The sequence below is a fragment of the Gymnoscopelus braueri genome (assembly GCF_963280865.1).
Source record: "Gymnoscopelus braueri genome assembly, chromosome: 11".
In the NCBI taxonomy this organism is placed as follows: domain Eukaryota; kingdom Metazoa; phylum Chordata; class Actinopteri; order Myctophiformes; family Myctophidae; genus Gymnoscopelus; species Gymnoscopelus braueri.
The window spans coordinates 4758522-4774020 of NC_137613.1; the positions used below are offsets into that span (position 1 = coordinate 4758522).

General features: G+C 44.4%; 2 protein-coding genes across 2 annotated transcripts in view; both read right to left on the reverse strand.

Annotated features, from left to right (window-relative positions):
• LOC308095025 (glucocorticoid-induced transcript 1 protein-like) overlaps positions 1-14902 on the reverse strand; it is an 18495-nt gene extending 3593 nt beyond the window's left edge. Inside the window, exons 1-4 of the mRNA XM_080441940.1 lie at positions 14860-14902; positions 10897-11091; positions 1639-1791; positions 127-337 (exon numbers count right to left, since the gene is read on the reverse strand). Of these exons, the coding sequence (XP_080298066.1) occupies positions 127-337; positions 1639-1782 (355 nt within the window). The 5' untranslated portion in view covers positions 1783-1791; positions 10897-11091; positions 14860-14902. The remainder of the gene's footprint in view (positions 1-126; positions 338-1638; positions 1792-10896; positions 11092-14859) is intronic.
• Positions 1-15499, reverse strand: part of LOC308095009 (NACHT, LRR and PYD domains-containing protein 3-like) — a 137375-nt gene that overhangs the window by 71308 nt on the left and 50568 nt on the right. The window lies entirely within an intron of this gene.

Below are 15499 nucleotides of genomic sequence, written 5' to 3' on the forward strand. Positions count from 1 at the left end.
GACTAAAACTAAATGGAATTTTATTATGACTAAAACGTATTCAAAATTTGTGGTCAAAATCAACACTGGCTTGGTGTAATATGGGTGCTGGCTGGGTGTCTGGGTGCATGTGGGTGTATCCTATACCTTTGTCCCGGTCGTAGAGCAGGTCCTCTGTGGAGTAGGGGCTGCCGTCATGTGAGCCCTGTGGGCAGGCGGGGGAGGGGCAGGGCGACAGGCTGGAGCAGCTGCTGGAGCGTCCCGGTGCTGAGGGGGTCTGTGTGTCCACGCTCTGTGTGCTGCTGCTACCATGCTGGGGCCGGAAGGGAGCCCGCCGGCCGTCTGGGACCTCCAGGGCCTACGGAGAGGAGAACACCACACACACACACACACACACACACACACACACACACACACACACACACACACAGGGGAGGTCAGGGGAGGTCAGTACGTTTAACACATTGACTGCCAAAGACGTAATATTACATCATAAAAAAAATATCACACAGTCTAATACAATATTATCAGATTTATAAAAATAAATGTATCTCAGATTTCTTTTCCCAGACTGTGTTTTTTGGTGAAAACGAGCCACATTCAACTGCCGATAACAACAGAACGGACGATCGTGGTTACAATGTTTTTGTTCCGGTGGAAAGAAGAGAGACTCGTCTCACCACGGAGACATCGTTTGTTTACATCCGGGTTGGAAAAAAATAATCTGTGGATCGTCAAAAAGACTCAAAATAAGGTAAAACCGCTGGCAGTGGCGGATTAATTAATTAATGAATACCTGGAAGTGAATGTGTTAACACCTACATAATAAAGCTAGTCTCACGTAGTCGGATATCCAACCCTACCCTTGCCCTGTTTAAAACCACCCTCAAAACCCACCTCTTCAGACGCACATTTCCCACTTAATTCTAATTTTAATGATTTTGTTTTTACCCTTTTAACTAGTTATTTTCTTATTAACACATTGTGTGCCAAAAACGGTCCGGACGGTTTTTGAGAATCCATGCAGGGGGTGCCATAAACGGTCCGGACCTTTTTTGACCCATTTTTTTGTATATACGTGGGGCCCACGTGGGGTGCTCTAACGAAACTTTGGGATCATCCAAGGAGTCTCTGAGAAGGAGAGGCCGGATGAGGATCCATGTCAAAAATCCTTCCGGTCGGCCTCTCCAATGTTAACTCCTTGACTAAAAGCTTAATATCTCAATTTATTTTTAACGTGGTGGAAGTGAGCCGTTTTCGATCGGCGATCACGCTGCAATGGAGGATCGTGTTAGAAATATTATTGTTCCAGGCGTTAGTCCGGACCCTCCGCCGTCTCGCACGCACGCTTTGTTTACATGCACTTCCGCGTCGGGGCTTCTACAGCACGAAACATATCAACGTAAGTGGATGGAAGATATGCTGGCACTGAACGTATAATATTTTAATAAACCTCTGGCACACAATGTGTTAAAGTTGTTTTAGTTTGTTTTGTTTTGTAAAGTGACTTGGTGTACAGAGAAAAGCGCCATCTAAATTGGATGTATAATTACTATTATTCCCTTGTAATTGTAGTTATCCGCTGCCTTTGCCAGCAATTCCTTTAATTTGTTCCCAGTATATGGTTTAGCGTACGGACCCCCGGACCCCCGGACGCACCTTCAGCTCCTCCTTCTCCCCGTTGTCTCTGATGAAGACCTTCTCCAGCTCGTGGTTGATGCCCTCCATGCTGCTGGGAACCCGTGAGATGGAGGGCTTTGGCACCGTGATGTTGGACAGCGGCATCTGGGCCGACTTAGACATGGAAACCTGCTGTAAAGCAGAGACAACATGAGTTTCAATATCAATACTGCAATGTAGAAATACCGTATTTTCCGCACTATAAGGCGCATCTGAATATAAGGCGCACCTGCAATAAATCAATAATTTTCATATATAGGGCGCACCGCATTATAAGGCGCATAGAATAGAAGCTACTGTAGTGGCTGGGGTTGCGTTATGCATCCACTAGATGGAGCTGCGCTAAAGAAAACAGTCAGATAAGTCAGTCAGTCAAACTTTATTAACAGAATTAATACAAACCAGCGTTCTTACAACACACATGAACCTAGACATGTAAGGTAGACCTTGTACCAGTGATATGTGCTGTCATGAGACTGTTATTTTTTTCTAATGCAAACTTCTAATAAAGTCTTCAATCAATCAAACAAACAACTTCTGTTTTATTTTTTCCCCAAGTACGGCCGTTTTATTTTTCCCCAAGGTGTCGTCAGTGATGTAGTATTTTCGCGACACAGTTTATCTTTTACCAACAGCAAGGTATAACAGGTAGTGCAACTTTTTATCACGTAGTTAGTGCATCCATGGAGGGGAACTTTTCCCTGATTCAGTAAGGGAAACACATGGAAACACACAGGTAAAAGAAACAGTCTGATACCGCTAGCTACGGTAAATCAAACGTTAGTGCAATCACAATATAGTAACTCTGGAAATAGTGCAAAGCAATAAAAATATAACAATAACTCAACGTTGTTCAAACGTTAATGTCCATATTCACAATATCTCCCACTCCCAGCCTTGTTCAGTTAACACGTAAAAGAAACACGTAAAAGAAACACGTAAAGCTCACTTTTTCAGTTCATTCCCCATCAACGAATCCCTCGAATTCTTCCTCTTCAGTATCCGAATTGAACAGCTGGACGAGTACACGTACAGCATCCAACGTGCCCGGCTCCATCTCGTCAGACTCGTCAACAAATCCCTCGAATTCTTCCTCTTCAGTATCGGAATTGAACAGCTGGGCGAGTACAGGATCCAACGGCTCCATCTCGTCAGAGTCGTCATCCGAGGCGGTGTCGCTGCTGTTGTCCGGCAGGACAGTGCCAATTCCTGCCTTCCTGAAAGCTCGGACCACCGTTGAGACTGATATATCTGCCCAGGCATCCACGATCCATTGGCAGATAGTGGCGTATGTCGCCCGGCGCTGTCTCCCCGTCTTGGTGAACGTATGTTCGCCTTCTGTCATCCACTGCTCCCACGCAGTTCGCAGTCTAGCTTTGAACGCCCTGTTGACACCAATATCTAGCGGCTGGAGTACTTTAGTCAATCCACCCGGAATGACAGCAAGCACCGAATTAGTGTTTTTCACTTGTTTTTTGACACCATCGGTGATATGGGCGCGCATGGAGTCGTAGATCAATAGGGACGGCGCTGTGTGAAAAAAGCCACCCGGTCTCTTTAAGTAAATTTCTCTCAGCCACTCACTCATCTTTTCTTCATCCATCCATCCCTTCGGGTTAACTTTGATGAGGACGCCGGCTGGAAACTTTTCCTTTGGCAAGGTCTTTCTCTTGAAAATAACCATGGGTGGAAGTTTCTGGCCATTAGCCTGGCAGGCGAGAACTACAGTGAAGGATGACTTCTCATTCCCTGTCGTGCGTACATTCACCGTTCTGGACCCCGTTCTCTCCACAGTGCGGTTCACAGGAATATCAAAGGTGAGTGGAACCTCGTCCATGTTGAAGATGTGCTCTGGCCGGATCCTTTTTTCAGTGATCTTGTCTTTGCAGTATGTGCGGAAAGAGGCCAGCTTTTCTTGGTAATCCTGTGGCAGTTGCTGCGAGACAGTAGTTCGTGCGCGGATGGAGAGATTACGTCTTTTCATAAAACGAAAGCACCAAGAAGGCCCGCCTCTAAATTCATTGATGTCCATGTCATGTGCTAGCGCTGTTGCCTTCATTCGCAGTGTGACTGTAGAGACGCTTCTACTTGCTGCTCTCTGTTCAACAACCCACTGTTCGAGTGTGTCCTCTAATTGTGGCCATCTCGCTTTGTTTCCGCGGAAACTCTTTTTAGTCTTCTTTACTTGGCGCAGGTCATCTTGGTCATCTTGGTGACTCCATAGTGAGGCACATTCGATTTGCAAATGCAATAACACACTGCTTCCCAGGCGCAACCACTGCACACATTGTTGATAAACTCCCCAGTATCCTGGCGTCTCTCCCGTCCACGGTAAAGAAAATTATTGTCCACTCTGGAGCAAACGATCACTATTCCGAAGAAAGTAGGATCCAGTTCATTCACCTCCTTAATCTCCTCATTAGTTGTGGAAAATCCGTGTTTATATCCGGTCCACTCCCCACGCTGAACCGCGGAGATGTTTCTCTCAGCAGACTGATGGCCCTTCATTATTGGCTACAGTCCGCCTGCTGCACCTACAACGTTAGGTATATCCATAACTTTTTTCTGTTCTGGGACCACCCCTCCTTCTATGCTATCGATGGTCTCCATCCGAGCCATCGTGGCTGTGAGATGCTGCGTAATAATCTACGTCGCTCCACCGCCGAGCAAACACTGCCCAAAATTAACAACCTACGCCGCTCCTATACTAATCAACCACTACTCAAAACACATGATCAGCCCCGCCCACCCCACTGACTGTTTACTCCATCTGACCACGCTTCTGCTGTTTACATTCCCGTTACGACTACTTCCGGTAACACTCAAAATACTTCCGGGTCCCAGCAAGTGACCTGTCTCGCCCATAATCACGCCAGCGCCCCCTTGTGGCCAGGTGGACTCCCGAATCCTACCACTTTTCATATTCCCACTAGAATCTCCTTTAGATATTATTCTCAACACTCAAATCGCACTACCATAGCCTCTAATTTAATCTTCATTCCAATCCAACCTACCAGGACTGACCCTGTTCCTACCTCATCTCTTGGTCAAATAAAAATTGCCTTGCTAAACATTAGATCACTTAACCTAAAATCAGGTACCTGCAATGATTTTATTATTTCTAATGATATTGATATTCTCATCCTCACTGAAACGTGGCTGAAAAGTGATGACTTTAGTCTTCTCAATGCAGCTTCCCCCCCCGCCTTTTCTTATCTGCACAAACCCAGGCTCTCGGGCCGTGCTGGTGGTGGTTTAGCCGCAATTTTTAATATCGATTACATTTGTTCCCCCGTCCTATTTGGTGAATTTTCATCTTTTGAGTACCTAGCATTCTCCATTAACAAACAACAGCCCATTTTGTTTATTTCAGTATATCGTCCTCCAAAACCTAATGTTTCTTTTATCGCAGAATTCTCTGAATTATTATCTATAGTCATGACAAAACATAGCAGGATAACACTTCTTGGTGACTTTAATGTCCATGTATGTTGTCCCAATAATCCGCTAGCCAAGGAGTTTCTAAATATCACTGAATCGTTTGACTTTGTGCTCCATCCCTCAGGGCCAACCCACGACAAAGGTCACATTCTTGACTTAGTCTTATCCTTTGGCGTGAATATATGTAATTTAGAAACTATTGAATTCTGCCTGTCCGATCACAAAAGTGTTCTTTTTAGTTTGGTGTCTGCTCCTCCTCCCAGGAAAATTCCCATCCCCATCTGCTCTCGCATCCTTAACCCCTTAACTGCCAGTAAATTTATCACTGTTTTCAATACCACTGCAATTGCCCCAGCTCCTTACCATTCCATCGATGATCAACTCACCCATTTCAATAAAACCTGCCAGGCAACCTTAGACCTTGTGGCCCCCTTCAAAACCAGGACCATATTGCCCAACAGAATCTCACCCTGGTTAACCGAACAAACAAGAGCCCTTAAAAGAGAGGTACGCAAAATTGAACGGAAATGGAAAACCTCCAAACTACATGTATTTTACGAGCTACTCAAAGATCTCATGAGAAACTATAATATTGCCGTTAGGGATGCAAGAGCCAAATATTTCTCCACCCTCATCTCTAACAATCACCTCAATGCCAGGACCCTGTTCAAAACCATTGAACGCGTTGTTGGTGCTCCCCAAAACCTTGACATGCCATCCTCTCCTGACCATTGTGAGCAATTTTTGACCTTTTTCACCGAAAAGATTCATTTAATCAGATCACAGATGACCAACATGCAACCCCCGGCGCTTATCTCCAACTCTCATGGTCCCACAAACGGCCTCTTCCCCTCTTTTGAATTAATATCCATAGAAACCCTCCTCTCAACCATCTCCCACATGAAGTCTTCATCCTGTAACCTAGACATCGTTCCTACCCGACTTTTGAAGGAGATTCTTCCTTCTGTTGGTCCCCACATTTTATCGCTAGTTAACACCTCCCTAGCCTCCGGCTCTGTTCCTGCCTTTTTTAAAACTGCTATAGTCACTCCTCTCCTAAAGAAACCAAATTTAGATCCCTCTTCCATGAGCAGCTATAGGCCCATTTCCAAACTCCCTTTTTTATCTAAGGTTCTGGAAAAAATAGTTTTTAACCAATTACTAACACACCTCAGTAGCAATAACACTTTCGAGAAATTTCAGTCAGGTTTTCGCCCCATGCATAGCACAGAAACAGCACTCCTGAAAGTATCCAACGACCTTCTGTTGTCTGCCGGCTCGGGTAGCTGTTCCATCCTCGTCCTACTAGATTTAACGGCTGCTTTCGACACCATCGACCATGCAGTCCTCATTAGCCGCCTGGAGACTGTTGTGGGCATCTCTGGTGTGGCCCTCCGATGGTTCAAGTCCTATTTAAGTGGCAGACACTTCTCAGTCGCCATTGGGGAAGTGTCATCATCCCTAGCCCCCTTACACTGTGGGGTCCCCCAGGGCTCAATTCTCGGCCCTATCCTGTTTTCCCTCTATATGCTCCCTTTAGGCGACATAATCCGTTCCTACAATATTCAATTTCATTGCTATGCTGACGATACACAGCTTTATCTACCAATAACCCCGGACAACAAAGACAGTCTTCCCACCCTACATAACTGCATTACCGACATAAGAAAATGGATGTCTAACAACTTCCTTCAGCTGAACGAGAACAAATCTGAGGTTCTGGTGTTCGGCTCCCCCCTCGCCAGAGCCCAGATTGAAAACAACCTCGGCCCATTAGTTCCAAACCTCAAAGCCACAGTTAGAAACCTGGGTGTCACCTTTGACCCAGACCTCAACTTCCAACAGCACGTTAAAAAGGTCGTTCAATCGTCATTCTATCACCTTAGAAATATAGCAAAAATTAAATCATTCCTGTCCATTGCCGACTTAGAAAAAGTTGTTCATGCCTTCATCTTCTCGCGGTTAGACTACTGTAATTCTCTCTACACCTGCCTCTCCAAAAAATCGATCCACAGCCTTCAGCTGGTTCAAAATGCTGCGGCCCGTCTCTTAACTGGTACAAAAAAATTTGATCATATCACACCCATTCTAGCATCCCTCCATTGGCTCCCAGTTGAATTTAGAATTAATTACAAAATTTTACTCACTACTCATAAAGCCAGGCTAGGTCTAGCCCCAGTCTATATCTTGGACCTACTCACCCCATATGTGCCTACACGTAGTCTGAGATCTTCTAACCAAGCACTCCTGGCCATTCCAAAGGGTCTGTTAAATGCAAAAGGTCGCATGGCCTTCGCTTTCAGAGCCCCTACCCTCTGGAATGCCCTGCCCCTAGAGATCAGGCTCACAGAGTCTGTCCCCCGGTTCAAATCCCTCCTTAAAACCCACTTCTATAGATTAGCTTTTAATGCCCAGCCCTAGTCAAGTTCATGTGCATCTCTGCTTTGTTTTCTGCATTGTTTTTAATCTTTACATTGTTTTTGTTTTGTGTACTTTTGCTTTTGCTGTTTTCTTTGTAAAGCACTTTGTAACCCAGTTTTGAGAGGTGCTATATAAATAAAGTTTTATTATTATTATTATTATTATCTTGTTGCTTCCTCCACTTTCGTACCATTGATTCGTTGACGTTGAATTCTCTCGCTGCTGCTCTATTGCCATGTTCTTCTGCGTGACTGATAGCCTTGAGTTTGAACTCTGCGTCGTAAGCGTGTCTCTTCTTGACAGGTGCCATTTTGGGGTGTTTATACTGTACGTGGTTATAATGGTTTATACACACACAAGTGGTGTGGGACTGGAATTTGCGGAATTCGCGGGGTTCCCTGCTGTTACGCCCCTTGACTACGGTAGCCACAATTAACCAATATTGATACATACGGTGGCCATAATGCAGTGATGTTGCTAGGTTTTCAATGTAATGGGTCCCCAATTACACGTCTCCCCCCCCCCCTTCTATCGTTTTCTTTGATCTCCAATCTCCATATCTTCTATGTGTGTGACTGTGTACATTATATCCTAATGCAGTGGATCTCAATCCTTTCAGGCAGCGACCCCCCCAAAATAATCATATTTGAACTGGGGACCCCCCACCCTGAGAAGCGCTTGGAATTAGGAGTTGAAGCATTTAATTTAGTTTAACTCAGTTCCACAGATACATAGTCAAAATAGCAGATCTACAAGGTCGTGTTTTTTTTTTAATCTACAAGCTCACAACGCCTTGCTTGTAGATCGCCTCTTTCTTATATTATTTCACAATTTTGACCGTATTTATAGTATAGTTTGTTGATTAGTTTGGATGCAGTAATAGTCTTTTTTCTTTTCTTTCCTTTCTTGAGGTATTAAAAATATCTTAAAATTCCTTAAATTGTGACTTCACTGTCATCTGGGGACCCCCCCCCCCCCCCCCAATCATGTGGGGACCCCCCTGGGGGTCCTGACCCACAGGTTGAGAACCACTGTCCTAATGTACATTCTATTTTGCTACTTGTTGTAGTCACAAACTCAGAATACAGGGTACAAACTACAATATAAAGTTCATAATAATAATATGAAAAAGATAATGTACACTTCATAGGAGCAGAGATAGATAGGAACTAAAGAACAACAACGCTTGTGTCGCACCGAAAATAACGATCTGAAAACAATGTGTCGCGCGTCGGTGTTTCGGCTCGCGGGTCGGTTTGGTGCGCGGCCCGCGGCTCACTTTGCTGCGCGGCTCGCGGTTTGGTGTGCGGCTCGCGGGTCGCGGCTCACTTTGCGGCGCGGATCGCGGTTCGGTCTGGTGCACGGCTCGGTTTGGTGCGCGGCTTGCGGCTGGCTTTGGGCGCGGCTCGGTTTGGTGCGCCGCTCGCGGCTCACTTTGCCGCGCGGTTCGCGGCTCACTTTGCTGCGTGGGCCATAATTAACCAATATTGATACATATATTAGGCGCACCTGGTTATAAGGCGCATCCGCACTATAAGGCGCATTAACGGTGCGCCTTATAGTGCGGAAAATACGGTACTCTGTTACAAGTAAAAGTCAAAAATAAAAAATGTACTTGAGTAAAAGTACAAAAGTATTGGTATCAAAATGCACTTAAAGTACCAAAAGTAGAAAGTATTCATTATGCAGAATGTCCCATTTCACACGTTTTCAAATGTATGAAATGTTAAAAAAAACACGTTTGAAAATAGCAGATCTACAAGCTCACAATGCGTCGCATCGCGAGCTGGTACAATAGATCGGCTATTTTCAAATAGTATATAGGGCTGAAATGTATATAGGGCTTAAGTGGTTAATCTATGTTTTGCAAAAATAATCAAAATCTACAGCCAAAAATAGCCGATCTACAAGCTCACAGTGTGACACATTGTGAGCTTGTAGATCTTTACTATGCTTGAAGAAATGTACGTGTAGAGGAAAGGTACGGTTGCAAATCTCGTCCGTTTTTACCAAGACCAGAGGGTTTAAGTCAGGGGTGATGCAACTTTGATGATGTAGAGGGCCACTATATTTCCACACTCACTCCAGAGGGCCACATTGCATATACTGTCGGGTATTTTAACTTTTTTCATAAATTAATGCCGTACTTCGCCATACTATGTCACACAAAAGTAGCAAAAATAGCCGATCTACAAGCTCAAACTACTTTTGAATTGGAATCCTGCTTTTTTTTGGGGCTATTTTTGAATTGGAATCCTGAAAAGTAACATTTGTATTTTCAAATGCATTTAGTTATACTTATGTTAACTTTATGAACTTAAATACAAATACATTGGACATAAAAAAGAATTGTAATACTAGTCATTAAGCTACTAATATAGACTGAAGTAATTAAAGCGGGTCATGTTTGCATGTTTGGAATTGTAACAGCTGAAATCAATGATACATTAAGTGAAGGTGGGGGCCGCATGTGGCCCCCGGGCCGCCAGTTGCCCATGTATGGTTTAAGTGGTTAAAATGATCAGATACAGATGTGTGATCAAAACCTGCTCTAGAACTCTCTAGTGGGAGATGATGATGTCTCACCTGAACTAAGAGTTCTCAACGGGCCTGAACATTAAGGCCCGGCCCTAACTGGGCCCTACTGGGCCGGCCCGAGGCTCAGCCCGGCCCCAACAATTACCATACTTTTAGGCCCGAAAACCCCCAAACAGGCATGCAAATTTGCTCATTTGGTTAGTTCTTGCACTCTATTTCAATGACGTGACGCGCACGTCGCTTAACACCTACACTGCAAGTCACACAATGGACAATTGATATGCATCTAGGCTTATTCCTATGTTAATTCGCTAGGTGTGAGTCGGGAGCCTTTGAAAACTTTGTTGAGGTGTGAATTTAAAGTAGTTTTAAATCTATGCGTGTGCCTGCGTGTGCTCCTGGTCAAATAGGTTCCGGCACGACGTGCAAGGCCGTCCAGTGAGCATTGCAGCCCTGCCCCCAAAACACGAAAGATTGCTTAATGTCCTCAAAGTCACACATCCAACCAACTGAACAGATTGGACCTTCTGTTCCAGAGATAATGGCCACTTCGTCGATTTTTTTCGATTGTGTTTTGGCCATTGTCACCCGTTTTTTGCCGTTCGATACGGAAGGTCGGACGGCAACAAACTACCTGAGTAAAGTTCACTTTGAGCTGCATCCAACACATCCAACACATCCACTGCCTTACCGTTAGGCCGCTAGGGGCCGTTGGAATTATTTTTTTGTGAGTAACAGATTTAAAAAAAAAATCGGCCCAACTAATTAGCATAGATTTTGGGCCGGGCCAGAAAACATCGGGTCGGGTCGCGTTCGCCAGAATTTCAGAACTCTAACCTGAACGTGGTTCACACTGGAGGAGAAGTTGTTGTTGTTGTTAGTGGTGGTGGTGTTGTTGTTGTTGTTGTTGTTGGGGAGGGTGGTGTAGGTGAGGGGTCCGTACTGCAGGGGGGACAGACGCTCCTTGTTGTCCTTACTGTGACGTCCTCCCTGCTTGCTGCGCTGCAGCTGCTGCCTGAGCCTGGAGATCTACTGGAGAGAGAGAAACATCATGTTACTATAATGATCCTCATACCAGGAGCCTGGAGATCTGCTGGAGAGAGAGAGACACATCATGTTACTATAATGATCCTCATACCAGGAGCCTGGAGATCTGCTGGAGAGAGAGAGAGACATCATGTTACTATAATGATCCTCATACCAGGAGCCTGGAGATCTGCTGGAGAGAGAGAGAGACATCATGTTACTATAATGATCCTCATACCAGGAGCCTGGAGATCTGCTGGAGAGAGAGAAACATCATGTTACTATAATGATCATCATACCAGGAGCCTGGAGATCTGCTGGAGAGAGAGAGAAACATCATGTTACTATAATGATCCTCATACCAGGAGCCTGGAGATCTGCTGGAGAGAGAGAGAAACATCATGTTACTATAATGATCCTCATACCAGGAGCCTGGAGATCTGCTGGAGAGAGAGAGACACATCATGTTACTATAATGATCCTCATACCAGGAGCCTGGAGATCTGCTGGAGAGAGAGAGAGACATCATGTTACTATAATGATCCTCATACCAGGAGCCTGGAGATCTGCTGGAGAGAGAGAAACATCATGTTACTATAATGATCATCATACCAGGAGCCTGGAGATCTGCTGGAGAGAGAGAGAAACATCATGTTACTATAATGATCCTCATACCAGGAGCCTGGAGATCTGCTGGAGAGAGAAAGAACAAGCGTGTTGCTTAATTACTAAGGACTCTGTCAGACTCTGTCTTGGCACAACCAAATATAAATTATGCCTGTGTGTGTGTTTGTGCGTGTGTTTGTGCGCGTGTGTGTGTGTGTGTGTGTGTGTGTGTGTGTGTGTGTGTGTGTGTGTGTGTGTGTGTGTGTGTGTGTGTGTGTGTGTGTGTGTGTGTGTGTGTGTGTGTGTGTGTGTGTGTGTGTGTGTGTGTGTCTAACGTACACATTACAAATACCTACAAATGGATATAGAGCACTTGAATTTGATCAGCTGGGTTTGCTGTGTCCTGGTCTAACCACTGGGTGTCACTGTTCCCTAAGGTGTTGTATGGTGTACTACTTCCTGTAGTCCATGTGGAGGGCAAAGACCTGGAGGAAACAGCCACTAACTCACTGTTCCATAGTCCAACAATCAATGTGGGGGTCCTTGACATAAACATGTTTGAGAAACCACTGAACTAAGACAGCAGTAACATCATACAGGGTCAATTAGGACTATTATTATTATTATTTTGTAGATACAGATAACTGCCTGGTACTGAATGGCACTCCTCTCTTCTTGTATCACTTCTTGGCCTCTCTGTTGCTTGTTTTTATTTTTCAAAAATAGCAGATCTACAAGCCTGTAGCGCAGCACTCACCACCCCACTTTGAGAACAAATTAAGTTGTAAGTTGCCGAAGTTGTAATTGTAATTGGGAAAGTGTTTTGGAGTTATGCTGGAGAGAACTAAATACTATAAGCACGTGAACACAAACATGTTCCGACATAATCCCTTCCTGTTCATGTAATCTCAATCTGGTTTATAGACCAATCTATAGGCATTTAGCAGAGACTCTGATCCAGAGTGACTTATAATAAGCTAGATAAACACATACATCACATACTCAGTAAGATAGGATGACAGGTAAGACAGGAACCTATAGCATCTGTCTAAATAACACGCTAACATATAAATTGCATTTTTAACAGTGTGGTCAAGAAAAAACTATTTAATTAACACATTAACAAAAGCATGAGAGTGCATGTTGGTCATAATTAGGTCAGTTGCAGCATTAATTGATCAGAAGGTGGCTGACTATCAGCCCTTTACATCTGTAATGGTATTCAGTAGATGTGACACTAGGGCTGTCACAATTACAAATTTAAGTTGACGATTAATTGTCACTCAAATAATTGCGATTAACGATTTCATTGTGTGTTTGGCATTGAACATTGGAACATATGAAGCCTTTTAGGCTTCGTAATCAAAAATTCCACAGGACAGATATGACAAATAACTGAAATATACAAAACAATATAGATTTAATCATTTTTATGCATGTTTAAAAAAAGCAGAAATAACAGATCTACAAGCCTACAATGCGTCACAAAGTGACACGTTGTAAGCTTGTAGATCTGCAATTTCTGCTATTTTTAAATATTTGAAAATGTGTGAAAATCTGTCAACATGGAAACGATTATGCAAAGATAACTGTGATTACCTTAGCCCTAGAATGTCTGTGATCTTACATACATTTCAAGTATTCCAAATACACAGTCATAGATCGCTCTCGGAGCCCCACTGTGTAGTGGCGATCTGCGCGGCCATAAAAGTGCTCTAAACTCCGTCTGTACTCACCCAATAATTAATTCCTAAGAGTTGGAGTCATAATTTGTCCTCTAGTTTCATATCCATTTGAAAGTTCTGCCAGAAAACGTGTGTTTAGTCAAATATCTCCACTTTTTCACGAGTTGCACACGGACGACTTTCTGTAGGGAGCTAGGGGGGGCGACTTGAGTGACGGACCGTTTGGGTACATTCGGTCCGTCACGTTTTCTGGCAGAACTTTCAAATGGATATGAAACTAGAGGACAAATTATGACTCCAACTCTTAGGAATTAATTATTGGGTGAGTACAGACGGAGTTTAGAGCACTTTTATGGCTGCGCAGATCGCCACTACACAGTGGGGCTCCGAGAGCGATCTATGACTGTGTATTTGGAATACTTGAAATGTATGTAAGATCACAGACATTCTAGGGCTATGATTACCTCAGATAATTGCGATTAGACGACACACCCTGACAGACAGACAGGCAGGCAGGCAGACAGACAGACAGACAGACAGACAGCTGTCTCTGGTTCACCGTGAAATGAGGGGAAGTGAGACAGGATGAGAGAGAGGGAGAGACGGGCAGATAGTGTGTGTGTGTGTGTGTGTGTGTGTGTGTGTGTGTGTGTGTGTGTGTGTGTGTGTGTGTGTGTGTGTATGTGTGTCACGCAGGATATCACTCCTCTACTGTGTCCCAGTGGCCCAGAACATGTCCACACATGTCCCCCTCTGTCTGTCTGTCTGTCTGTCTGTCTGTCTGTCTGTCTTCAATGAACACGGACCAATTTGAGACAGATTATTACTTGTCACAAGCAGGAGCCTGCTGCCAAATCTCACCCTTTGAGAGTGAGAGTCACACAATTTAACCTCTTCACACGCCTCACGCCACACGCTTTCCCCCCCCCTCTCACAGCAAAAAAACAACAAAAACGGAACACTCGTCCTAAAACACACTGCCCCATTTTTTTCGCAGAACGTGGCCGCCGGATTAGACCTGGGGCGAGCATGTTTTAGGACGACCATTCCATTCCATTTGGAGCGGTCATTAGGACGTTCCATTTGGAGAGGTCATTAGGACGTTCCATTTGGAGAGGTGCGCTGCACGATGGGATGGACTGGAGAGAAGAAGGACCCGCCGATTTTTCCTTTTTGCTTGATATTGTTTGATGGCAAAACAATCATGACTGATACACATGAAAGAAGACCCTTCACAGCTAATAGAGAATTTTACATTTTAAGAATCTGTTCAGAATTGAATGAGTATGGCTATAGTTAAATGTGAACTCTTTCTGCAGCAGCAATGGCTGCCATCCATCTGACTGCTTAGACCTTTAGATTCAACTACAAACAATAAACTAAAACACAATCACCACATTTCTGGTCAAACCCTCAAGACAAGCTCTGTTTTACATCACAGAGCTTATTTTGAACATGTTTTATGTTCTAAAACTTTATTTACCTGAACAAACAGGGACAAACTGATGTTGTTCTTTCTCTCTTCCTTGAAGAATGACGTCACCTGACCACCTGGAACTACCTGTGTCTCTCACAGGTGGAGTCGCCCCCTTGTGGTGTAAAGTGGGATAGGTCTTTTCCTACTGCTCATTCAAAGACACAATAAGGCTCTTAAACATACAAGAAACATACATGATAAAACACACATGTGGGGCTGCCTCAGTGTTTAGGGGAGCCTTAACACTGAGGCTGACTCAGTGTTTAGGGGAGCCTTAACACTGACTGAGGCTGCCTCAGTGTTAAGGCTCCCCTAAACACTGAGGCTGCCTCAGTGTTAAGGCTCCCCTAAACACTGAGGCTGCCTCAGTGTTAAGGCTCCCCTAAACACTGAGGCAGCCTCAGTGTTAAGGCTCCCCTAAACACTGAGGCTGTACATGAAGCAGATCCAGCATGTAGTCTAGAGCAGTAGGCTACTTCTCAAACCTTTTCATGTCAAGGACCCCCACAATGATATGTAGGCTATTAGGCTGTGGACACCCATCTCAAAAACATTTTGTGCCAGAGATTTTTGAATGGCCAAAGTGTGTGTGTGTGTGTGTGTGTGTGTGTGTGTGTGTGTGTGTGTGTGTGTGTGTGTGTGTGTG